At 45.4% G+C, this 26,660-nt stretch overlaps 1 protein-coding gene across 5 annotated transcripts; it reads right to left on the bottom strand.

Moving 5' to 3' along the window:
* Window positions 1-2,837: 2,837 nt before the first annotated feature.
* On the bottom strand, window positions 2,838-26,658 carry DHCR7 (7-dehydrocholesterol reductase). Of its 5 annotated transcripts, none has more exons than XM_075927713.2 (9): window positions 26,518-26,658; window positions 24,398-24,604; window positions 17,047-17,150; window positions 13,668-13,890; window positions 10,537-10,627; window positions 9,772-9,985; window positions 8,899-9,103; window positions 6,261-6,392; window positions 2,838-3,591 (listed from the first exon to the last, which is right to left on the bottom strand). In XM_075927713.2, the coding sequence occupies exons 3-9, from the start codon at window positions 17,142-17,144 to the stop codon at window positions 3,127-3,129; spliced, it is 1,428 nt and encodes a 475-aa protein (XP_075783828.1). In that variant the 5' UTR covers window positions 17,145-17,150; window positions 24,398-24,604; window positions 26,518-26,658; the 3' UTR covers window positions 2,838-3,126. The 5 variants fall into 5 exon arrangements, with proteins under 5 accessions (XP_075783828.1, XP_075783831.1, XP_006111539.1 ...); XM_075927716.2 differs by having other exon boundaries at window positions 13,668-13,756; XM_006111477.5 differs by lacking the exon at window positions 26,518-26,658 and having other exon boundaries at window positions 24,398-24,794.
* Window positions 26,659-26,660: the final 2 nt, after the last annotated feature.

Below are 26,660 nucleotides of genomic sequence, written 5' to 3'. Positions count from 1 at the left end.
CCCAGTGCCTGGTGTTCCGACACGTGGGAAACAAAGAAACCCTGACCTCCTTTCTGGCACTATAGGTAGCATACAGGTGAAGTGTAAGTGAACTAGGCTTAATTATTGTATTATAATAATCTTCTATAACTTGCTTTTGCATTGCATTAATTGCTTTAGATTTTAAACCTTAAATATTTTAAATTGTATAGTAATTGTTTGTACGGCTTGTCAAATTTAATAACTATGTTAACTGTTTAAAGCTTGCAATAAATAAGAAAATGGTTAAATCTTTTTGGAGTATTCTGGTTTCCCTTGGATCTAAAAACCAAACCACACAACAGCTACCAACAAGATAGTCCTCCATAAGCCTAGAAGAAATACTGACCAATCAAGAGCCAGTGGGTCAATTAAGAAGACTTGCCTGCTTCTTCTCAGTGGCAGAATTGGGTGACAGAGCAGGAGTGCCTCAGTGCTAGCCAAGAACCAGGTCAGGACTTTGTCCAAGTGCTACAGCTAAGCACTTTCTTTTTATTGTTTTCTTCATTTAAAGGAAGTGACAGCTGTTCGTGTTTTGCTAATCAACTGCACAGAGACTGATACCAAGCTTGTGACACAGCTAACCTATGCCCAACAGATGGCCTAAACTTTGAGCATACAGATTCCTTTTCAATCTATTAATTTCACAGACCCCAGTCCTTGGAAGAGAATAAGAAAAGTGGTGGGCCCTCATCGTTATTTTTAAACTTTCCACGGATCCCCTGCAGTACTGTGGTGGACCACCAAGGGTCTGTGGATCACACGTTGGGAACCACTGGCCTAAATGTATGGATTAAGTTCAGGGGTGCCTGTAATCCCAGGCTTGGTCCCACAGTGGGTGCTACGGAGAAGCCTCACCTCCCACAGTGATCATGAGTAAAAGCACAGGAAAGTTTAGAGACATAATATTTCACAATACTAATGTTTATTATGTTTGTAATGCTATTGCAGTCTCTTCTCTACACCAGACAGCAAATAGTCTCCTTACTGCAATTCCTCACCGAGATCAGTTTCTTTTATGATACCTACAAGAACCCAGTTGACCAAGTAATGTATTTGTTTATTTCTTGTATGAGTTAATTAATAGTTCATGTGTGTGAAGACCATAATGTTAAAGGTACACACATACACACCACAGTTTTATCTGACAAGACATATGCTTATCAGCTTCATCTCTTTTGCTGCCATACTGTATCTTTCTTACCTTTTTTAGGATACATACTATTCAGGACAAGGGTTGTATCCACTCTATGGACAGCTCTATCTAATAGTAGGCTATATTACATGAACAATAAGTGGTAAGCCAGTGAAGGAGGGATGCCTAGAGAGGTGGGAGAGAATGTAGAAAAAGTAACATCTGCATTCTTTTAAGAAATGTATTCAATACAGGCAGTCCCCGACTTACGTGGATCCGACTTACGTCGGATCCGCACTTACGAACGGGGCTTTCTCACCCTGGAGGTCGAGGTGGCGGATTGCTGCCTGCGAGCTCCGGGGCGAGAAAGCCCCGTTCGTAAGCTGCTCCCGGTGCCCCTGGTCTGCTGGAGACCATCTCCGGCAGACCAGGGGCACCGGGACTGAAGCTGCAGCAGCGGCGGGTTCCCGCGCTTCTGAGGCTTTGCTCTGGCACCGGGAGCAGCTTACGAACGGGGCTGCTGCGGCTTCGCTCCCGGTGCCTGTGGTCTGCTGGGGACCGTCTCCAGCAGACCAGGGGCACCGGGACTGAAGCCGCAGCTGCGGAGGGGTCCCGCGCCTCTGAGACTTTGCCAGAGCAAAGCCTCAGAGGCGCGGCACCCCGCTGCCGCTGCGGATCTGCTCCCCGTGTCCCTGGTCTGCTGGGGGGGGGGGGGCGCAGCTAGCGTGCCCCCCCTCCCCAGCAGACCAGGCTTTTGTTGTGGACCCTTGGGCAGAGCAGCTGGAGCGCTGCCGATTGGTCCTGCAGCGCCGCTCTGGGCACTACTGGACCAACCCGGCAGCACCCCAGCTGTTCTGCCCCAGGTCCTGATTCAGCCGCTGCTGGTCAGTTTCAGCAGTGGCTGAATCAAGACGCCTGGGGCAGAGCAGCTGGGGTGCTGCTGGGTTGGTCCAATAGCGCCAAGGAGCGAGGAGCGGTGCTACTGGAGCAACCCAGCAGCACCCCAGCTGCTCTGCCCCAGGCGTCCCCAAGTCAGCCGCTGCTGAAACTGACCAGCGCTGACTACAGGAAGCCCGAGGCAGAGTTGCTCTGCCCCAGGCTTCCTGGAATCAGCTGCTGATCAGTTTCAGCAGCAGCTGACTTGGGGATGTTGGGGTTCTTAAGTTGAATCTGTATGTAAGTCAGAACTGGCGGTCAGTTTCAGCAGCGGCTGAATCTGGACGCCAGTTCCGACTTACATACAGATTCAACTTAAGAACAAACCTACAGTCCCTATCTTGTACGTAACCCGGGGACTGCCTGTAGCTTTGCTCCCCCCGCCCCACCCTGCCTTTTTATCCAGAAACCAGGGCTTTAGCCTCCATGGTTGTGTCCTCTTACAAATCTGATTTTGGTCACAAGTGATAAAGATTCAAGTCCCTCACGTTCAGTGGAAAAACCTGTTTCCCATTATCAAATATTTGTTTAGAACCCAATTCATATGGCAAGCAAACTATGCCAGATTAAAATGGGAACATTTGATGACTCTGGGCTACATCCTCCACTGCTGCATATCGGCATAACTATAGACATATTACCAATGATGTCTGTTTAAACTAGCTGAGGATCTTTCCAATATTTCTCTCTCTCCCTTTCATCCTTTTCATATAAAGCAATACTATGTGGGAAAGAACATTTCAGGAGGTAGCTTATAACAAAAGTTCATCTTTAATTTCTGTCTTATTTGGGGAAAAAGATCACACAAAACATAACAAAATTAAATATTAGAGCTGGCCATTTCAGTGCTACAATGTTCTGAATAGCTACTGGGAACATGTTATGTTAGCAGTGGACGAGTCATTCTTCAAGCTATGCTTTCTCTCCCACAAGATGTTCTATAGAAAACTGAAATAGTTTTTTTTGCTGGTGTCAGGAAGAGTGTATGAACACCCACTGCCCTCAAAAAGGGATATGTTTTGTCTGGAACTCTAGTCTTAAAATACTCCTGGTATTAGTCGGTAAGGAACTACAGTAGTATAGCGCTTCCAGTCCTTGCCATATTTGCTGGAGCAACGGTGTTCATCTCTGATGCAGCGGTGGGTCAGCAGAATGGTCATGTAAATTATGTAGAAATAAGGCAGGATGTGCCCAAAGCCACAAGTCAGACAATATGCTAGGGAGCCCATCAGGTCACCAGTGTAATTAAAGTGACGTGCCACTCCCCAGAATCCTGAGATCATCAGCTTGCTGTAGTATTTTGTCCCATCCACTGATGTGTAGGAGCATTCAATGTATTCCGGCTTCTTACCCCAGATTTTGCAGTTTCCATCTGTGCGACGGAAGAGATCTTTTTGGTGGTTGGTCATCCTGAAGATATAATAGCCAACCAGCCCCAACAGCAGGATCCCAACAGCATTAGCTGTTGAGAGCTGTACAGGATGGTAAACCAGATATAAACCCTGCAGATGAGGAAAAGTTAAGAGGTTTTAATGAATTTCTGTAAATGCATTTTTCCTCAAAACTGAATGGCACCCTCCTTGCCTGGAGGATGCCAGACTACTTCTCTAAGCAAATGAATACCCAGGGAAGAGGGGAGTAGACCCACACTACAAATGCATGGCTCTCTCTCCAGGTAAAGCCACAGGTGGTTCTTAGGAAACCACCCATCTTCTTTCACTGTGACAGCATTCTAGGTGGCTGTAGGTACAACTCATAAGTACAGCATTACAGGTTCGGGCAGCAAGCAGCCTGTCCTCTGCTATCATGGCATGCAGCTTAGGCTTGGTTGGGACCAGTGATCTTCACACCCCGGTGATTACGAGGTTTCTGGTGAAGCCTCTGGGGTAACAAGAACGGGGAAAAGGCTGGAAAGATGGTGGGGAGGGGGGTGCACTACAAAACAAGCCATGATTAGAACAATGACAACAAAAACCAGAGAAGAAGAAGAACAACAACAACAAATCTGAAGTAAAATACACAAAAGTAAGACAGCAATAAACAAGAAAGACAATGTGTGTTTGTGCGGGGGAGGGGAGGCAGAAAATGAACAGAAAAAATAAGACAGATAGCAGGTAGGACCAGACAAAATATGAAGACATGGTGCTTGGAGACATAGTGGGGCCCCATCCACTGTGGGGGGTGAGTGAATACACCCCTGTATTCATAGCCTACACTACTGTAATAAACTTTGTAAAAATGGGCATTATAAAGTATCATTTAAAAACTCAAATTGCTGGTCAATACTGTCTTATTAAAATATGTGTGGCAACAATGCATGCGAAGTTATAAGATTCCCCTGCTGTGTGTTATTAACACATGTTCCAAACATCACAGCCCTGTGGGTCTGTCCTAAACAAAGAAATATGCCTGCTGCTTAATTTGCATTTAAGCAGTAAACAGTCATCAAGCAGGAAGGGAAGACAAGGGAAGTTCAAACAGAGGAAAAAAAAAAACCACCCCAGCAGCAAATATATTTTCACATAGACTCTTTGGCTCCTGGGTCTCAGCTGGAAATGTTTTTCCAAGAGGGAAAAAAACTATAAAAAAGAAACAAAAGACCTAAAGCCCTCCAGCACTGCCCCACACACCTCCATTCATCACATACGCTGCATCTGAAGAGACAAAGGAATCAGGTGTTGAACTCTGAGGGAAGGCTCCTGACCTAAACTGTTTGCTAAGTAGGACTGCTGAAAGCATGTGGTGAGATAATCTACAATAGATTCAAAGCAAAAGTTAAGTAGCATCACCAGGAATTTTATCTTTATTTTCCCCTATAACCATGTCTGGGTTTCATGCCTCATTACTTGTACTCGCTTACAATCTCTCTGTGTAGCTAATAAACTTGTATGATCTAATCCAATGTATCCACATTGAAGAGACTGTGAAATTACATTTGAGAGAACAGTGGTATGCATATTATTCCTGTAAAGCAGTCGTTTTCCAACTTTTTTTCTTATGACCCAGTTGAAGAAAATTGTTGATGCCCACGACCCAACAGTTATATCTTTTGACTAAAGTGAGAGCTATGGGGTGGGGCCAGGATATGGTTGGTGGGTGGGGGAGAGGGCTCCATGTGGGTATGCAGGCTCTGGAGTGGGATAGGATGAGGGTTTTGGAGTATAATAATGGGTTCCAGGCTGGGAGGCAGGACAGAGGGGTTCATGGTATTTGAGGAAGCTCTGGGGTGCGGATGGGTTTCAGGGTGGATGCAGGCCACATCTGGGGGTACTGGATCTGGGGTGGAATGGAGATACAGTGTTTGGAGTGTAGGAGGGGGCTCTGAATTTGGAGAGGCTCAGGGCTGGGATAGAGGGTTGGTGCTCAGGGTTTGGGCATGGACTTTCCTCTGCCAGCTCCCAGTTAGTGCAGCAAGGTTGCTAAGGCAGGCTTCCTGCCTGTCCTGACACCACAGACTGCACTGCACCCCAGAAGTGGCCAGCAGTAGGTCTGGTTCATAGGCAGAGGTGTATAAGTGGCTTTGTACGTTGCTTTTACCCAAAGACACTGGTCCCCAGAGCTCATGCCCAGGGTGGAGGCAGTGTAGGGAGCCCCCATCTAGCCCCACCTAGAAGCTGGACCAGTTGCTGGCCACTTCTGGGGCACAGTGGGGTCTGCAGTGCCAGAACAGAGAGGAAGCCTGCCGTAGCACTACTGCTAGTCACCCTACAGCAAAGTGACCCTGACATTCTGTGACCTGGTACTGGTCGCAACCCTTAATTTGAAAGCCACTACTGTAAAGGAATGGGCTCAATATATCTGCGCTGTCCAGGAGAGGGCCAGGCAGTACAGAACATACATTTCTGAGGGAAAATCTGGGACTGGGAGTGTGTTGGTGTCACTCTGTGGTAATATTTAAGCCTGGTAAAACTCAAGGTCTGGCTGGCTGGCTGCAGCACACGCAGCTGGGAGTAAAATTACATGCTGGAGGCTGATAGTGAGCAGCAATACATTGCAAAGGGCACCCTAGTTCAAGAGAAAGGGTGACAAAGCTACTCGTTAATCTGGATTGTACCCTGGTATGTCACAGCAGGTCATGCTATTGGGAAACATGCTTTTAGGATTTCTGTATTTGCTTTTATCTTGTTCTGTTTCCATGAAAATGCTATTCTCGATACAACTGTATTTTTACCTGCAAAGTGTAGAGGTAAGGCAGCCAAACACAGTCTCCCCAGCCCAGGTACCATCCAAAATGATCATGGCAGATATCAATAGTTTTCAAATACCAAGCTTCATTCCAGAAGAAGTCCAAAACATAAATACCCTGGAAATAAATGTCTTACGCTTAGAACAATGTTCTGTGGGTATTAAAACATTTGTAATAGTCGCTCTATGTCACTGTACTAGGTTCAGGATGCTGGTTTAAAATTGTGGCAACAACCTGCTAATCTTTCTGCATTTTTACAATAGCAAAACAGTATTTATTAAATATTAACATACTTGTATTAATGTACATATGTATAATTGGAGTTCAGTGCTTTCAAGGCGACGCTAAACCAGTGCTAATGTTCCCTACTTATTAGAGCCAAACCACTTTAGACAGACAATAGTAACAGCACAGCCATGCAGTGCAATGGACTGTGATGTCTGCAGGTAAACAAAACCAACTTAAACCTGTTAGGCATTTCACTGGACCTAGGTAATAAATCACATCTGATCACGAGATCCAGTGCTAGCGTAATGATACACAAAGGCACAGTGGAGTACTTCAAGACACATTGGAGTGTTAGTTATTAACTGTGTGTGTTGGTTTAAGTTAAAGCTTTAATCTATCCGGTCATCTGAAGAAGTGAGTTGCTCCCACAAAAACTCATGATACCATCTACATGTTCTGTTAGTCTTTAAGATGCTTCTAGACTATTTGTTGTTTTTTAAGTTTTTCTATCTAGTTTGTCAACTTTTGCTTGACAGATTTCAACATCCTGGTCCCAGCAAGACTGAGAACAGCCACAGCAGGAGACAAAGTGCATGATCTTTCAGCCAAAGCCTGAGCAATGTAGATTTGTGGGGGCCCCTATGCATGGGGCTCTGGGCAATTGCCCTGCTTGCTATTCCCTGATGCTGGACCTTACTTTTATGTTCAGAAAAATAATTGTTGTGACACAAGCAAGCAGTGGAGTTTTTATAGCATGTTGGAGGGAGTGGAGGGAGACTCGGGGGGCGAGGGGAAGGGGTTGAGAACCTCCGTTTCAGCTCATTTCTGTATTCCCTTAAATAGGCCAGAATAAACTGCTACACTGATGTAGGATTGTACTGTAGACTAGTTCCAACTCTCCTAATTGTTCTCTTTTATTACTTTCCCATCTGCCCCCTTCTTTATTTTGGTCAATGCCATGCCCGTGTCTCCTCTCTGTTCCACTTCCTGCCAACTCTTCTCCCAAACCAACTGCCCCTAGAAGTATCTATTTTATCACTAATTATCCTATTCAAAAAGTCATGTGATGATCTTAGTTTTTCAAACCATTCTATGCTGGGATTCTAGCTGTTACAAGCCAACATCAGTCCTCATTCAATAAATCCAAATTAAACTTTTTTTTTAAAGATGTGCATTTTGATTACACAAAAAATACATTATAAATCTGAAGTCTTTTGGGACTATTATAATGTATGTTCAAAAAAGCACAGAATATCTTTTAAACTGAGTTAATCATTTGGATACCAGGAGTCAAACTAAAGGGATTTTACAGTTCCCACAGGCATAAACATCTACTTAGAACAGTGTTTCTCAAAGCGGTCTGCAAAACCATTTTGAGAAACCTCCTAACTGGCCGCTCCAGCATGTTTACTTAACACAGAAAACGGTGAACCTTGAGCCAATGGGAGCTGCGAGGCTTCGTGGCTGCGGCACCGGTTTCATGGACCACTTTGAGAAACACTGAGGCTATGTCTACACTGCAGCCTTTTGTCGGCAGAGACAATGCAAATGAAGAGCTTGTTAGCATTTGTCGTGCCGTCATTTGCATATTCTCTGCCGATGAGGTTTTTGCACAAAAACAAGCAGAGTAAATGGAGCTGCTTTGTACAAAAAAACCTTTTGTGCAAGATCCCTTATGCCTCAAAAAAGGAGGTATACAGGATCTTGCACAAAAAAAACCCCTTTTGCACAGAATGGCCCCATCTACACTGCTTGTTTTTGCGCAAAACCTCTTCCGTAAAAAGCATCAGCAGAGAATATGAAAATGACAGTGCAACAAATGCTAATTAACTCTTCATTTGCATTGTCTCCGCTAACAAAAGGCTACAGTGTAGATGTAGCCCAACTTAAATTTTTTTAGCAGCCACTACTACTGTTTTAGGCTACACGCTAGTAAGCTGCAGTGTCTTTCCCTACAATCTCTTTTGGCAACAAAGGCAAAAGAAGTTCTGTGTACTAAGAATCTCAAAGAAGGGGTCTCTGAATATGGTGCCTCCTGCAAAAAAACCCCCACCGAAAAAGTACATGTGGCCCCAATCTTGTTCCCACTGAAATCAACTGGAATTTTGTCAGAATCCAAAGGAAACAGGATCAGGTTTGTTTGTAAATGAAAGAGAAATGTGTTTCTTAGATTAAAAAGGTTCCCCTGATCCTTAGACATGGCTATGCCACTGACTTCTGTGGGACTCTCGATTAGTGTAAGGGGCCACACTAGCAGGTCCCATTGCATGATCACGGCCAAGATTATTACATGTCAACAAGAAATAAATGTATATTCAATCTTATCATGAGTATTTAGTTTGTTTTAGTATTCTTAGTTTCCAACCAGCTTTAATTCCATCCATTCCACACTTACCTGTAGGACATTGACAAGGATCATTGAGTTGGTCACTTGACCATACAGTTCCTGTTGTTTAGCAGCGTAGGAATAGTTAATTAGAGTCCAGGCTACAATACCTGGCCGGCCATTGAAAAACAGCTTGAAATCAAACCACTTCCCTATTCGAGGGTTAAATTCAATCCCCATCATATAGTCATAAAATAAGCTGCTGGTGAATTTGCTAAAAGGTATAAAAAAATTATAAATGTAATACATTCACATGCAAATGTAGCAAATTAAGTTTGAATATAGATTTCAGTTGATTTTCCAATACATGAATTACTGTCATTTTGTAAACTGAAGTTGCGTTACTATATAAACTAAGTAATTATTAAGATGATACATCTGATCCAATGAAGGTAATAGGTTATACTAGATTAGGGATGTGAAACATTAACAGATTCCAAAGGCCTTTGGAACAGCTTCTGTCTGGAGAGCCCGGACGCCACACTGGAAAGGGCTGCTATGCCAGGCAGAGGGCTGGGAGCTGGCAGCAGCCCCAGTGTGGGAGCTGGGAGCTGGCAGTAGCCGAAGCCCCACGAGCTGGGGGCTGCTTCAGCTGGGCTAGAGTGGTCCCCAGCCTGGATCCCGCTTAGTTAACTAGTCAAATGTTTGGTTAGTTAACCAGTTAAATGTTAGGTTATTAACTGGGATTTTACATCTCTATTATAAAGGTACGTTCTGACGCTCAGATCTCCCTAGTTTAGTTTTGATATTTCTTTTGGCCATTTTCTACCCAGATTAAGATATTAGTAAAAAATGAGTTTTTAATCATTGTACTCAAGAAGAATCAATGTTCACATTCAAAGCTGCCCACAACACTGCACTAGCTGAATATTAACAACATACCAGTCTTTGGCATTACTTGGAAAAAAGTAGCTTTTAATCATTGCAAATGTGGAAACGGAGTATCCCAGAATATTAGCACACCACAGGAGAGGAATCCAGTTGTCAAAAATAATGGTGGGTGAGAACCAGTGGAAGTAGTAAGCATTTGCGAACCAGAGAGCATGGGTAATGATCCAAGCTTGAAGTCCATTGATTTCATATTTGTTTACTGTGCCTAAAAAGGAAGAGTTAAATTGTTTAACATTCTGCAATACATTATGAATTAAATATAAAAGGAACATGCTTTTTATAAGCTTTGCTTATTTACACTATCCAAGAGTACAGATCCACTGCCAATTATGAAAAGGAGTCTTTCCATTGGCTTCTCCTGAAGCAATTAAAGATCTCCTCCTCCCAAACACTCAAGACTTATTGTGGCCTCCATCCTTCAAACCAATGAAGGCCTGATGACAACCTGGTGTAGTCATCAACATAGCTGCGTAGGCCTGCTCTTGTCTTCAGAATGGGGATGAAAACGTGTTTCTTAATTGATATTAAATAGCTCAAGGTAAAATCCCAACCAACACAAGGAAGATGTAGTTTTCACACAACCTAGTTCTCTAAAGTACATTAAGAGAATGTTTGTTTACATTTCCCACTGCCAAATATATATCTGGATTATTATAGAAGATTTATTTAACTATAGCAGGTAAGAGATCTAAAGGAGTTACTCAGTTAAAAGAAAACACAAACACTATTGTATAAGGCAAAACCCAAAACCCTTACCAGCAGGGGTCAGAGAGCCTTCTTGTACTCCTCCTACATATCCAGGTACAAACTTGTGGCAGAAATCAGGAACGAATATATATAATACTACCTACAATGTAAAGAATGTACGAACAATAAACAACAGGCAGGGCATAAAACACTGAATACCTATGCACAGCTTATCTTTATACATATATATCTTATGAAAGACCCCAATACAGGCAGTCCCCGACTTACGTGGATCCGACTTATGTCGGATCCGCACTTACGAACGGGGCTTTTCTCGCCCCGGAGCTCACGGGCGGCAGGTCGCCACGCTTCTCCCGGTCTCCCTGGTCTGCTGGGGGGGGTCCAGCAAAGCCGCTGGACCCCCCAGCAGATCAGGGAGACACGAGCAAAGCCGCCGCCTGGGCGGCTTTGCTCCTTTGCCCGGGAGCAAAGCCGCCCAGGCAGCTTTGCTCGGGTGTCCCTGGTCTGCTGGGGGGGGGTCCAGCGGCTTTGCTGGACCCCCCCAGCAGACCAGGGGGACAGGAGCAAAGCCGCCCAGGCGGCGGGGGTCCCGCCGCCTGGGCGGCTTTGCTCGGGTCTCCCTGGTCTGCTGGGGGCGGGAGGGGGCGCAGCTAGTGTGTCCCCCCCCAGCAGACCAGGCTTTTGTTGCGGGACGCCTCGGGTAGAGCAGCTGGGGTGCTGCCGGGTTGGTCCTGTGGGAACCTACCGGGCAGCGCCCCAGCTGTTCTGTCCCAGGTTCCAGATTCAGCAGCTGTTGAAACTGATCAGGCTGATTCCAGGAAGCTGGGGGCAGAGCAACTCTGCCTCCGGCTTCCTGTAGTCAGCGCATGGTCAGTTTCAGTGGCAGCAGCTGAATCTGGAGCCAGTTCTGACTTACATACAAATTCAACTTAAGAATAAACCTATAGTCCCTATCTTGTACGTAACCCGGGGACTGCCTGTATTGAAAATGAAGATATGCACACCCATCAAAAGACTAATTCACTGTCATGAAGCAGAATTTCTTGCAGAACTGAATACCAATATAACTTTAATTATATACAAAAGTATATAAAAATTTCCTAAATAATACTTTATAAAAGCTAATAGAAAAGAAATGTTTCCATGAAATTAGAGGAAAATATTGGAAAAAACATTTAAAAATAAATGCTTTCCTTCAGTGTTTGTAGTCATGAGTTAGCAGATATGAGCTGCAAGTTAATTAGGTGCTGATTATAAGCAAAGTTGAGACTATTTGCTCATCTTATTTAGTGAAAAGTAGGCTAAAGTACAATAAAGAGAAAAAAGACTACATACAATATTATAATTATATTAGATGTAAAATAGCTCAATTTTAGTAATCCAAGCATAGTAATAGTCTACTAACACAACAGCCAATTCCTGAAATATATTCTTGGCTTTTACTTAAACAGCTACTGAGGCTAATAGGGATGTTAGATATAGTGTAATTGAATAGTCATGTAAAAACACACATAATCTTAGCGCTTACACGACTATTTGATAATCCTTGGGGGTGGAGCCAGCAGCCAATGCTCTCCCTGCCCCACTCCCGGGGAGCTCCCTGCCACTCCATGCTGCTGTTCCTGTCTCAGGCAGCAGTGCGGAGTGGCAGGCAGGAGCTGGTCACCAGGGGAGTCAGTTTAAAAAACAGCTCCACGCACATACCGGCTGCCTGCCACCCTGCGCTGCTGCCTCTTAATACAGAGGCAGCAGCAAGGGGGGAGTGCGTATAGTTGACAAGATTAACCAATAAGCCCAGGCTTATCAGTAATCGTATAGCTGACTACATGTTGACATCCTTAAAAAAACTATGGGATAGTGCCCAAGTGAGAATTCTGGGTAATGCACAAAATTGTGAAGCTTGATTTTTTTTAACCTGTGACCCTTTAAGATCACTTCATTTGTCAGAGTGGATAAAAATGGATTTTTTGGAAAAATAATAAACATAGAATTTTCAATTAAAATCAGATTTTTGATTTTGTTATTTAAGAGACAATTGTTTCTTTTTAAAAAAAACAAAGCTGTTTAACATAACATCTTAATTTAACGCAACACATGTTAGGGCCTAATCTCACAATACTTCTGTTGTAAATGTAAAAAATGTTTTGACAAGAGAAGTTTATGCATTCAAAATATTTACGGTTGCTTTGTTTAATAAGAACAATTAACACTCTGAAGCTATTAAACTAATTGTTTAAGTAAATATAGGTTACAATGTACCATCCTAGGTAGCAAACGTGTACTAAATGTAGTGGAAAAGCTCTATTTGTTTGTAAAACAAAATGTTTTAATGGTCTCATCAAGAGAATGCACCTTTCTTTACAAAATAACTGAAGTTCATCGAAGATGAGACTGAGGCTTTCCATTTGGTGATTTAATTCACCTTGATTTAAATACTCCCATCACTCGGATATCCTGTGTAACTCCCCACCAGAGTGCATTACACTGCAGTACTGTCGTATCGCCTCAAGCTGTGATGTTGTCTGTTCTTAGCAGAGGAGCTGAGTCTGAACTTGGATGAGATACTGTATTTAAAGAAAAAAATGGACATGCTACAGGAAGTGATGTTGGTGATTTACTTCGTGACAGCCTTCTGGCTGAGTTAGTCAGTATTGATCCCGGTGTTCCAGCAGGAAATGGAGTTATACTGGAGAATAATTCTAACCTGTTATTGAAGGCTTCTATCACATGAGGTGGAATGAGGAGTAATGGTAGTTCGAACTAGAGATCCTAATTCGAACTACCTACTCCGTGCTGCGTGTAGCTGTGGGCATGGAGTTCGGACTAAGGGACATTTAAAAATGGCAGCGCCCGGGAAGATGCAAATGAAGCCCAGGATATTTAAATCCCAGGCTTCATTTGCAACTTTGAATGCCTACATTAGCCTCTCTTGTTCAAACTAGGGGAGTAGTGTAGACATACCCCTACAGTGATGGTGAAGCAATTCAGGGTGTGCGACAGTTTGCAAAGTGCTTAAGACCTATTTGGATGTCAGAAACCATATTAATCTAAGATCCTTTTCACATAAATGGTTTCACTAGAGAAATAATCATGAAAGGAGATAGGCAACAAATACATCAATCAAATATGTAGAGTAATTATCTGACTTTAGTCTGTAATACAGAAACGCAAAGGTTCACCTGGAAAGTGACCCAAAAAATATAGATGTTAGCAGCTTTCCAGCTCAGGGATGGTGTTTTGTTCCAGATGTCGGAGAGGTGGGAATTCCCTGTGAGCATGTCAATGATGGGATCCGTCAGAGAGCAGTGGTACTGATCACACGACATTATAAAGTAATATACGATGAGTGGAGAAAACATAAGCAAGAAAAGGACACTGGCCAAGGAAAACCAGTCTACTTCCCTGTAATAAAGACACAGGTTATTTTCCAAAAGGAATTTTGCATTGAAAAAGTGAGTCTGTCCCCACCGAGTCTCAACAGTAGAGAGTTTGTCAGTTCTACTAAAACACGCTACTTTGTAAAGCATGTGGCAAAAATTCATTTACATAAACAGAATTATAAAGGACCAAAACCACTCAGAAGAAAGTGAGGAGAGAAATGTTGTATAGTTTGTGAAGTGCTCTCTCTTGTGAGGTAGCTATGTGTTGCCAAGCACAACAGGCAAAGGATGAGCTTGTGTTTTAGGCCTGGGGCTGAAAGATAGAATGAGAAATTCAAAGCCATATGCCTTACCACAGACTTTCTGCATGACCTTGGACAAATCATTTGCATGTCTCAGTTCACAACTTTCCATCCTAAAAAGGTGGTTTACGATCTAATTATTTAATCCAGCTGTAATGGGAGAAACTTGGACCAGCATAGCTCAGTGGTCAGAGCTCTTTGGGGAGAGCACTCACTTTTTTCACTGTGGCAGAGTGGATGGGATGGAAACTGAAGTTGGGCTCCCACATCCCAGGTGAGTGTGGGACCCGCAGGGCTAAAAATGATAAGGTGGACACTGAGAAACTCTGACAATATCCTTTATCAAATTAAACTTTACTTGGTTTGGGTTAATACATCTGGAGTACAGCGTAACAGAAATGCAACTGTTTATATACTATTGTGAGATACAGGCAGTCCCCGACTTACGCGGATCCGACTTACGTCGGATCCGCACTTACGAACGAGGCTTTCTCGCCCTGGAGATCGAGGTAGCGGATTGCTACCTGCAAGCTCCGGGGCGAGTAAGCCCCGTTCGTAAGCTGCTCCGGTGCCCCTGGTCTGCTGGAGACCGTCTCCAGCAGACCAGGGGCACCGGGCGGGTTCCCGCGCTTCTGAGGCTTTGCCAGAGCAAAGCCTCAGAAGCGCGGGAATCCGCCGCTGCTGCCGCTTCAGTCCCAGTGCCTGTGGTCTGCTGGGGACGGTCCCCAGCAGACCACAGGCACCGGGACTGAAGCGGCAGCAGCGGCAGTTCCCTGGCAAAGCCTCAGAAGTGCGGGAACCTGCCCGCTGCTGCGGCTTCAGTCCCGGTGCCTGTGGTCTGCTGGGGACCGTCCCCAGCAGACCACAGGCACCGGGACTGAAGCCGCAGCCGCGGGGGGAGGAGGGGGTCCCGCGCCTCTGAGACTTTGCCAGAGCAAAGCCTCAGAGGCGTGGCACCCCGCTGCCGCTGCGGCTCTGCTCCCTGTGTCCCTGGTCTGCTGGGGGGGGGGGGGGCGCGGCTAGTGTGCCCCCCCCAGCAGACCAGGCTTTTGTTTTGGACCCTGGAGCAGAGCAGCTGGGGCGCTGCCGATTGGTCCTGCAGCGCCGCTTTGGGCACTACTGGACCAACCCGGCAGCACCCCAGCTGCTCTGCCCCAGGTCCTGATTCAGCCGCTGCTGGTCAGTTTCAGCAGTGGCTGAATCAGGACGCCTGCGGCAGAGCAGCTGGGGTGCTGCTGGATTGGTCCAGTAGCGCCGAGGAGCGGTGCTACTGGAGCAACCCAGCAGCACCCCAGCTGCTCTGCCCCAGGCGTCCCCAAGTCAGCCGCTGCTGAAACTGACCAGCGCTGACTACAGGAAGCCCGAGGCAGAGTTGCTCTGCCCCAGGCTTCCTGGAATCAGCCGCTGATCAGTTTCAGCAGCAGCTGACTTAGGGATGCTTGGGGTTCTTAAGTTGAATCTGTATGTAAGTCAGTTCTGGCGGTCAGTTTCAGCAGCGGCTGAATCTGGACGCCAGTTCCGACTTACATACAGATTCAACTTAAGAACAAACCTACAGTCCCTATCTTGTACGTAACCCGGGGACTGCCTGTACTATGGAACTTCTTTTGCAGGAGCACAAGATTAATGCTAGGGATGTAAAAGGTTAACCGGTTAACCAGTTACTCAGTGGCTATGTCTACACTGGCATGATTTTGCGCAAATACTTTTAACGCAAGAATTTTTGCGTTCAAAGTATTTGCGCAAGAGAGCGTCTACACTGGCATGTGCCTTTGCGTAAGAGATGGGCTTTTGCGCAAAAGCATCCGTGCCAGTGTAGACGCTCTCTTGTGCAGGAAAGCTCCAATGGCCATTTTAGCCATCGGGCTTTCTTGCACAAGAAATTAATGTTGCCTGTCTACACTGGTCTCATGCGCAAGAACAGTTGCACAAGAGGGCTTATCCCTGAGCAGGAGCGTCAGAGTATTTGCGCAAGAAGCACTGATTTTATACATTAGAACGTCAGTGTTCTTGCGAAAGTACTCGCGGCCAGTGTAGACAGGTGGCAAGATTTTGCACAAAATCTTGCCAATGTAGCCACAGCCAGTAAGCATTAGCCTTACCAGTATGCTTACTGGGTAACCAGTTAACCGGAGGGCTTGGCCCGTGGGAGCAGCCCCTCTGCCCACGGCAGCTGGGCTGGCAGGACCCCAGCAGTAGCAGTGGAACTTGAGCAGTCTCGGTGCAGCTGGGTTGCGGCTAGAGCAGCTCCTGCCGCCCACAGCCACTATGTGGCTGGAACAGCTCCCCAACCCACAGCCAGTAGTTAACTGGCTAAACAAATCGTTTAACCAGTTAACTATTTTAGGCAGCTTTTACATCCCAAATTAATGGACTCTTCAGGAGGCAAGAGGAAGTCCAACAATCTTTTTTAAGAATGTGTGTGAAGTGGATTTCCTGGGAAGTACCTCAAAGCAAGGGGAATGCAAATTCTCCCCTCCAAAAAACAACTCTTTGAAGATACGCCTTGGGGAGAGAGACCAACTGTATGCTGAGTTGCCTGATCAGGAGTTTCCAGAAGCCAAGCCCCCTGATCTGGACTAAACTTGTTATGAGTTTGCTTGTTCTGAGCTGAAGCTATGATGAACAGGCTGACCGACATAAACCATCTAATAACCCATGACAGCAAGTCTGTGCTCCCACTGTACTTCAGATATATTGTGTTTAAGTCATTCAGAATTGCACTATAAATTGAAGACTGATGCAGCCTTTGTTTATTGAGGGCCCCCTAGTCTTTTGAATATTGGAGTCAAGTTTGTAAGGAAAATGGTAGTAGCTGGAGTGAGCAATATCACATTTGGGTTATGTTAAGTCACAGTGACAAAAGCCTCTCTCACCAGGCTCTTCCCCATTGGCCTTGAGAGGTCCCAGAACCATTTGGGATGCTCTTATGTTTCCTTTCTTCAGAAGATTTTCCTTCAGGAAAGGCTGCCATTGGATCCTACATGAAAGAGGATTACATTGTGTTATACCATCTGGTCCCTCCAGCAGTTAGTTCTACATTATCCTTTATAAATGAGATTTCTAATCATTTTGATTTGTATCAAGCATCTGGGCTTTGATTAAAAACAAACAAACAAAAAACCCTTGAATTTTCCTACATATAAGATTGCAATGTAAGATATTAATGCCTACAGGCTCTGTGAAACTTACTGCCCAAGCTAACATTTTTATTAACACTGTACAATACCTGGAAACATTGTTAAAGATTACCCACAAAGGAGAAAAAAAAATGGAATTATACCGTAACCTCCTTCCCTGTCTAATACACATTTTTTAAAAAAAGAACACCATGCAAAGATTGCCTGAAAGAGTTCTACCTTTGTCCACCTTCCCAACTAAAAGGTATAATTCTGCTTGGCTTTCTTTACTCCAATTTCCTTCCAAGGCAAGTCTAGATGTTTGGAATCTGCTCGATTACCGTTCAGACAGGAATTCACTGGTGGTGACTAATGCCCACAAAAGCTCATGGTACCATCTACATGTTTTGTTAGTCTATAAAGTGCTACCAGACCATTTGTTGTTTTTTAAGTTTATCCTGTACAGACTGACTCGGCCACCCCCTGAAGCTATGACAATGACAATAAGGTTTATTTAAAATATTCCCCAAAGCAAGAATTTTTCCCTCCATCAAAACAAAGACCAACATATTTGACACAAGAGGAATTATTTCTGGTTAGAAGGTGAAGTGATCTTAAACAGCATCCGCAGGACCATAGGGATGCTATACTTCTTGTGCAATCAAAGCATAGGATAATTTTTTTCTTCTCTGCCCCATAAATTTGACCCTCCTGTCTGAGGCCCTGCCCCCTGTCCACGCAATTCCTTCCCTCAAGCCCAGGCTGGCTGATGCGGAGGTGCAGAGGGAGGGGAAAGGGGGCAGTTGCTAAGGGGCCCGATGATTTCAAGGGGCCAGGGGCTCTGGTTGGCAGCGACAGCATCAATTTGCTGTTGGAGCACAGTGCTGCTCGCTCTGCAGCGCCACACGCTCCTCTGAGAGCTTCAGGGGAGAGGAGACAGTGCTGAGGACTGGCTGCATCTAGCCTGCCCCTTCACAGGGCATGATGCTGGTCCCCTCTCACACTTTGTACTAGGGCCCACGGTCAGAAGATCTCCCACAGACAGCCTCTGTCTGTGACAAGCTTGGGCCTCCCGCGGACAGAGGCTAGTCCGTGGCAGCAGCCCCTGTCCGCGGTGGTAGCTCAGGTGCCCTGTGGTGCAAGACTGCTGCCCTCCCACACTGCTGCCTCTGTATCCGAGGCAGCAGCGCAGGGTGGCAGGCAGCCAACCTGAGTGAGGAGCTGGTTTTTAAACCAGCTTCCCTGGTTGATCTGCTCCTGCGTGCCACCCTGCGCTGCTGCTTCTGATACTGAGGCAGCAGTGCAGGGGCACACCAGCCCTGCACCATGGGACACCCAAGCTCCCCATGCACAGAGGAGCGCACTGGCTGCCGGCTCTGCCCCCACAATATCTAATATCCCTATCTTACATCCCTGCCCATTGGGCCAGTTCCCAGTGCAGAGAGGCACAGGGAGCAGCCAGCTGCTTTGAGTAGCCTGGGGATGTGGCAGACAAGGACCCTGCCTGAGGGGCCCACTGGGCTGCCAGCCAAGAGCCACCTACATAAGCACCTCCTAACCAAAGCTTGCGTCTGGCACCCCATCCCCTCCTGCACCCCAACTCCCTGCCCCAGGCCACCACCTAAACACTCTGCACTTTCTCTTCCCCACTTCTGCAGGTCACAACTCCCTCCTCCTACATCCCTCCCCCTGGTCAAAATCCTATCCTGTTCCCATGCTCTCTCCTGGACCCTGCTTTGCAATCCCCTACCCCAGGTCACACCCCTACACCATCTAAACCCTCTCTCAGACACCACATCCTCTACTGCATCTCAATGCCCTACCCCAAGCTCTCTTCTGCACCCAATTTCTGTCCCAGACCTCACACCTATTCCACATAAAAGTGTGGCCCTTGATCATTTACCAAAACCTTGGCGTGGCCCTCTTATAAAAAATTATTGCCCACCTCTAATCTAGGTACTTCCTGAAACTTTTTATCTAAATTTCAGTGGGTCTTTAGCAAAGTTCCCTCTAGGGTGCGAGCGTGTGCAGCCCTGCACAAACAATTCTAAGTCTGTCCACCTCCTTTGCAGAACTGTGCAGCAGCACTCACCTTCCTGCTGGACCTGGAAGTTGAGTGGCATGGTTGTTCCGGCAGCCAGGGCTGCGTGGAAGATGGCTGCTCTGGTGGCTGGGGTTGGTGCTAGGGCTAGCCTTGTGCAACTGCTCCAATGGCTGGGGCTGAGCCCACATTGAGGGGCAGCTGCTCTGGGGACCAGGACTGCACTGTTGAGCGGAGTAATGTGCCGGCAAGATCATGCTAATGAAGGGCAGGATATTTAAATCCCCACTTCATTAGCAATTTTGGTTGCCTACATTTGCATCCCTAGTTCAAACTAGGGATGCAAGTGTAGACGTACCCACAAAGACGGTAGTGTAAAACTTTTAATTCATTTTAAATAATGACCATTAATGTGGTTTTCACTGTGTTTCTGGATTTGCTACAGGCCTATCTCATCATTATGAAAGACATCACACCACTGAATTGCAACCACCTCTGTTGTGGCTGGAATTATTCAACAACTGGCAAACAACATGCTGCAAACTGAGGAAGGTAGAGAAATTCTGATAAAGGACATTTGTATTATGTGTGATTGGATCTATAATTCACAAAAATAAGGCAGAATCTTGGTTATTTATTGATTTTCTTTTTTAACAAACTAGAACTCAAATCAGCTCTCCTGTTGGATACTGTAAACTTTTGCACATAGAAAGAAAAGAGCAGCTGTTCGCAAGAGACTCATTCAGTAAAGATTAGAGGATTATGGATGATTAACTAAAAACCATTATAAATAACCACGCCACCCTAGTTACTAATCTCATATGTAATAAACAGACAAGTTTTTTTTACCATGTCATACAATATCCTCCCTCAAAAAATAACCCACATGAAGCTTGCCTATTTATTACACAATAGTTTAATACTTTGGTTATTTTTTACTATATCTTGCTAAATGATATTTTCTCATCCCTCTGAAGAACAAGTATTATGTTTGGAGACATATTGAACAACAAAAACCATTCATTGCATGTGCCGATAAGTCTTTAACTGACCAAGAATCAACTAGTTCCTGGAAGTATGAAACTTGTTTTACACAGTAGCTTGTGTGTGTATATACAAGCTATATTGTGTGTGTATATACAAGTCATACTGGGACTAAAGCCTACAGTTTTATCAAGTTTATTCTATCCATCATCACTATGAACCTGTTGTAATACGTTTTCTAAACTATATGCACATATTTTTGTTTAAGACAGGATTTATACAACTCATTTTCAGATTTACTCATTGACTCTGATCTATTTCAAATACATATTTCTATTCTAATTAGAACCCCGATTATAATATAAATTACTCCTTATCACTTCTTTGCATAAGACAGAAGTTGTATAAATATATGTTCTCTCAGTTTCCCTTTAGAAGTCTAAGATCAGAGAGCACATCTTTCCCAACACTAGCTGTTTGAGAGGTCTCTTCTTCCCTTTCTGTAGTGCTCAAATTGCTTTCTCTAACTTTGCAAACAAATGTTGATTCTTTAAAAAGCAATAATTCTCTATCAGAATTAGAAGATGCTGTTAAAAGGCAAAGCAGAGAAAAGCAGCAGCAAAAACAGCCTCACAATATGGAGCAGACTACCATCAAATCAAAAATAAACTGCACTGCAAAATGATCACGTTATACAAGCTCACAGCTACCCCCATTTCCAGCACAGGTCAGAAAACAGGATGTGAAACAGAAGTTGAAAAAAAAAATCACAACAAAAACATCCTTTTTTGGCAGTCAAATCTTAATTTTTGCCTACATTTTCTAACCATATTCTATCCATCATCACTATGAACCTGTTGTAATACGTTTTCTAAATTATATGCACATATTTTTGTTCAAGACAGGATTTATACAACTCATTTTCAGATTTACTCATTGACTCTGATCTATTTCAAATACATATTTCTATTCTAATTAGAACCCCGATTATAATATAAATTACTCCTTACCACTTCTTTGTATATGATTCCACCCAGCTGAACTCTTACAAGTACCCAAAAAACAGTCTGCTTGAGGCTGGTTAAAGCTCTTGTTAGCCTTTGCCACGCCCTCAGGAGTTACATACTAAACTTACTGTCCAATCACCTGCATGTTCTCTTAAACATCACATGGTGCTACACTGCTGGATTGGTGCAACTGCTTCAAACCACCAGCGAGCTCATGAAATAACCATGACAACCACCACCCTATGAATATTTTATAGAAAAAAAAAACTAGACAAAGGTACCCCAGCAATTCATGTAGCTGAGAGCCACTGAACCAAACTGTAAGCCTTGTATCCTCAGCAGTACCCCCAATTTTAGCACCTATCCTAACAGATTAAAATGAACAATGTATCTTTTAATCTGAGCACTCTATGCAGTTGCAATCTTAAGGTTAGCACTCTAAGTAATATTTGTGTCTGTGCCATTTATGACTGCAGCAGAGATCTTTGACTGCAGATTGTAGTGCAAAAGTTTAAGTTAATGATTACAGGAACAATCCATTTATTTTTTTAAGTCATCATACATTGCATATCTATTGTACCTTCCACCTGAGACTCACTGTGATTTACAATAATTAATAAATCCTCAAAGGACACTTATCTATCGATCAAAAAAGTAGCATTAAAATATGTTGGTGTTGTTAATCAGCTGAGTCATATTGGGACTAAAGTCTACAGTTTTATCAAGTGTTAATTAAATTTGGGTACCCAACTAGGGCCCATCATGAATGGGCATTTTGAAAATATTGATTTTCATATATATGAAATTGATAACTAGGGAAGCTGCTATTTTCCATGTTCATTCATGACATTTTGAGCTTTACTGGGTCCCTTACAAACTGCTATGTTCTTTCAGTTTGCAACTTACTTTATTTTATTCAGTTGGATAGCAGATTTGATTTGGAATTATTTAAACAAACCCTCAAAATCCAAAAACTTGTGCAAACTTTGTGGACTAAAAAATCCCACTGCACTAAACCTAGTCTACCTGGCCAGAATTTCCAATGCCTATAACAACTTGGTTGTGTAGCATGGTATGTGCTAGTTGGTTGTTTCCCTTCACCTTAGAACTGGATGCATTTCAGTGATGCTGTTTCAGTGTTGCCACTTTTATAACTGCATGAGATTCTCAGCTTTCATTGAAAACCCTAGTAAGTTTCTAGCCTTCATAGTTGCAGAGAAAAGCCTGAAAATATGACCTAGAGAGCGTTCAGTCTCAGAAAGCAAATATGAAGACTCCCTTCAATTGTTAATTTTAGGAATAACAAATGAGAGGCAGAGTCAATTAGAACCCAGCTCCCTGACTCCCATTATACCTGTAGTGTCCAACATGCTAGCCACACGTGGCTATTTGGCCAGTTGAGTGTGGCTAGTTCACAAAAGCAATAGCCACTATAGCGGCTACTAGGATGTCAGCAAGTAGTTGTCTTATCGGTTAATCTAGTTGACCACATGCAAAGGAATTACACGAGCTGATAAAGTTAATACGTGAATAACGATTATAGCAGAAGGAAAAGTCACACTCAGGATTTTGGCTACATTCTTCAGTAAACTGCTATTGCTTTACTACCTAATAATTAGCAATGTAAAATGGGTGGGACACTTCATCGAGCAGGTTGTGGGATGAGGCAATGAGTCCAACAGAGTACAATTAAGTTTAATAATGCACAATCCTATTCTATGATCTTCTGAACACCCATATCGACTCCCACAAAATGAGAATTGTGGCTATTCAAGACCAAAGGGCACTCAGTTATTAGACCCTGAAAAAAGAAATGGACCAATCCTGCTCCCAATTAAGTCAAACTAGACTTCTGTCTTTAATTACAATGAGAGCACCTAGTAGTTTCAATCTTTCACCTTTTATGCTTATAAGAAACCCATGGGATCTTTTTAGGGGAAAAGGCAATACGCTGCATTTATTAACAATACAGTAGTAAAGCAGCTAGCATATTCACCCCCCAGTTGCTGTTAGTTACCAGTTCAAGGTCCAAATCCTTCTGGTGGCCAACCAGATTGATTACAGATAGGGAGGAGCAGGGCTCTATCAATCCAGACCAATGTGCCCAAATCTTAGCAAGATGGACCCTAAAATCTGTGGCAAAGTAGCCCCTTTCTATAGTAGTTTCCCTTCACTGGGATCAGTGAGTATTGCACTGTCATGCTATAATCATACTTGTTTTATTAAATTGTTCTCATCTCATAGCTTGTCCCAATTGATAGGTGCTTGCTTTATCTTTTAGAGTAGTCAATCTGCCCTTCATTCACATCTCAATAGAGATATACAGCAATCTCCTGGTGCCTTTAGTCTGTCCTCCGCTTCTCCCTAGAACATTGGGTTGGGTGATGGCCTTCGCATTTATCTTCTAACACACATTCCTCATTCTGCACTCACACAAACAAAGCTTACACAGTTGCTTCTGTAAAAACAGATCTAGTACAAAAAACATTCTTACACTCTCAAAGAAGAAAACAATTCTATTCTTGCTTTAACAGTACTAACAAACACAAACAGCCCACTTAATGCATCTTTACCAAGAGCATTAGTCTGTTCCTTTTGTAAGGAAGAAAGGATGGCAGGTAAGGTACACTGAGGCACAATGCATTGCACAAAGCTACATTTTAGCTACATGGTAGGCTACACACTTTCATTCTATTTGTTAGAAATGTGTATGTTGACGGCCAGTACTAAAGCATGTAGGTGCCTTACAGCTTATATTTTAAATATTTTAAAAAGCTCTGTGACAGAACCCCGTATACACTGAATGACTGGCACAATGACTCTTAGGTGGATTGGTAGGGCAAGCAAAAGCCTGCTCATTTTGAAAGGGCACCCTAAGAGCATAATTTCATCGATTTTTGAGACGGCGTTTGATAGCATCCACCACCCCTCCCCCTGGAGGATTCTACAAGCATACGGGTTCTCTGAGAAGCTCATTAACATCCTGAAGGACCTGTACGCTGTGTGCGACATGAAGGACAGCAGAGTGACTGGTTTCACATAAAGACAGGTGTCAGACAGGGCTGTGTAATCTCACCTGTTACCTTCCTTGTGGTCATTGACTGGGTGATGCGCAGAGCCACTGAGGGCAGATCAAGGGGAGTGCTATGGGGACCGACTGCTCGGCTTGAGGACTGCGACTTCACAGATGACCTGGCGCTTCTCGCGCACGATCAGCAGGACATCCAAGAAAAGACCGACATTGTTGACCGGACAGCCAGAAGCGTTGGGCTCAGAATTCACCCTGGCAAGTCCAAAGTGATGAAACTGAGGACAACTAACACTGATAAAACCACCGTCATGGGTGAAGAGTCAGAGGAAGTAAATGACTTCAGGTATATCAGCAGTTACATCTCGGCGGACAGCAACATCGACAAAGAGATCTCTACTAGAATAGCCCTGGCAGCGCAAGCCTTCCAAAAGCTTAACAACATTTGGAAGTCGCCACTGTTAAAGACCAGGACTAAACTGAAGATCTATAGGTCGAATGTGCGCTCAGTCCTGCTGTATGCCTAGAGACTTGGGAGGACAAACAAGAAGATTGAGAGCAGACTCAGAGGCTTTGAAGGACGGTGCCATCGTATCCTCAGAGTCCTCTGGGAACAGCATGTTACCAACAAGGAGATAAGCCAACACACTTGCATCAGAAATGTTGTGGACGAGATCAAGCAGAGACGCTGGAGATGGCTTGGGCATGTCCTTTGGATGAGTGAAACAAGACTCCCTTATATGGCACTCAGATGGCCTCCACCTGGAATTGTTGGAGACCTCCAAGACTACGACGGGGGGGATTGGGTGGACCCCCGGGTGCTCGCTCAGCGCATGGGGCTCTCCACCCCCCGAACCTGTCTGCGCCTATTCCAGGAGGTGAAGGCGGCCTTGCCGCAGCCCGCTCTCGATTTCCTACAGAGAGCCCTGCGAGAGGGTACGCCCCGCCCCTCCCCTCCTGCAAAGCCTCCGTCCCTTATTATTGGGCCCCTGATCCGCGGGCCCCCTGGCCTCCTCATCCTTGGACCCCCAGCCGGCTGCAAAAATTGCAGCAGGTCTGTTTTCGGACCGCGCCCAGAGAACAGCTGTACACGCTCGTGCTCCACACCCTGCATTTCCCCACCCTTGTGTCCCGCCCCGACTCTAAATGGCGGGACCACTTAAGACCTATACAGGGTGGGAGACCCCGATGGGCCAGCGTCTATTCCGATCTAATTCCGCGGCCCATCGGGGACATCAGTTGGCGGCTCCTTCACGGAGCTGTGAGCACGGGCGTGTACTTGGCGCGGTTTACCCCCATCCCAGACACCTGCCCCTTCTGCGGCGTGAGGGAGAACCTGGCGCACGCCTATCTTGAATGTGCCAGGTTGCAGCCCCTATTCTGGCTCCTCCAGAACCTCTTATTGAGGTTCTGGCTGCACTTTTCCCCTCACCTCTTCATTTATGCACACCCTATCCGTGGCCCCACAAAGTCGCGAGACCTCCTCGTCAACCTCCTCCTGGCCGTAGCAAAAGTGACCATCTATAATACCAGGAGGAGGATGTTGGACGAGGGGGTTCTCTGCGACTGTGGGGCCTATTTCCGCTCCTCCCTTGTTTCACGAATCCGGGCAGAGTTCCTCTGGGCGGCGTCCACCGGCTCCCTCGATAGCTTTGAGGAGCAGTGGGCGCTGTCCGGGGTTCTCTGCTCGGTGTCCCCATCCGGTTCCCTAGTTATAACCCTTTAGCCTGCACTCCCTGATCCTTTTTTCATTATTTGTCCCCCGAAATTAATTGGACCTGGGTCCAGTGTCCCTCCCGTAAGGCTGGGAAGGGGCTTTTAGAAGGCGGGTGGGGTTCGCCTGCCCACCCTCCCATGATTTCCAAATAAGCCACCCACCCTCCCATGATTTCCAAATAGGACCATTTAACTGGGCCCGCACAGAGACAGTCTATGCCCGGCGCCGCTCCCGGGCGCATGCGCGGGCCCGCCCCCCCCTTAGGATGCGCAGCCGGGCCCCAGGGCGCACAGCTCAAGCGCGGCCCACTCAGGCCCGCCTGTCGCTGTTGGCGCGCGCGCGCCGGGCCGTGCAGGGCCCCGCGGCCGTGAGGGGGCGCTGCTTGTCGGCCCCGCCGCGCGCCCCTTACAGCTGCCATCAGGCGCCTTGGGCAGCTGCCCGGCTTGCTCACCCTTTAATGCGGCCCTAGGAGCTGCCAGGGCACGAGACAGGAAACTGCTCCCGGGGAAGGGAGCCCGCCCGCCCGCCCGCCCGCCCGCTCTGGGCCCTCTAGCTGAGCGACGTGCGCTCGGGGGTTTGCTGTTCCGCCGGGGT

Source organism: Pelodiscus sinensis, chromosome 5 (genome assembly GCF_052426305.1).
Source record: "Pelodiscus sinensis isolate ZL-2025 chromosome 5, ASM5242630v1, whole genome shotgun sequence".
Lineage (NCBI taxonomy): Eukaryota > Metazoa > Chordata > Testudines > Trionychidae > Pelodiscus > Pelodiscus sinensis.
Note: the sequence above shows the minus strand (reverse complement) of the source record. Positions and strands in the feature narration are given on the sequence as shown.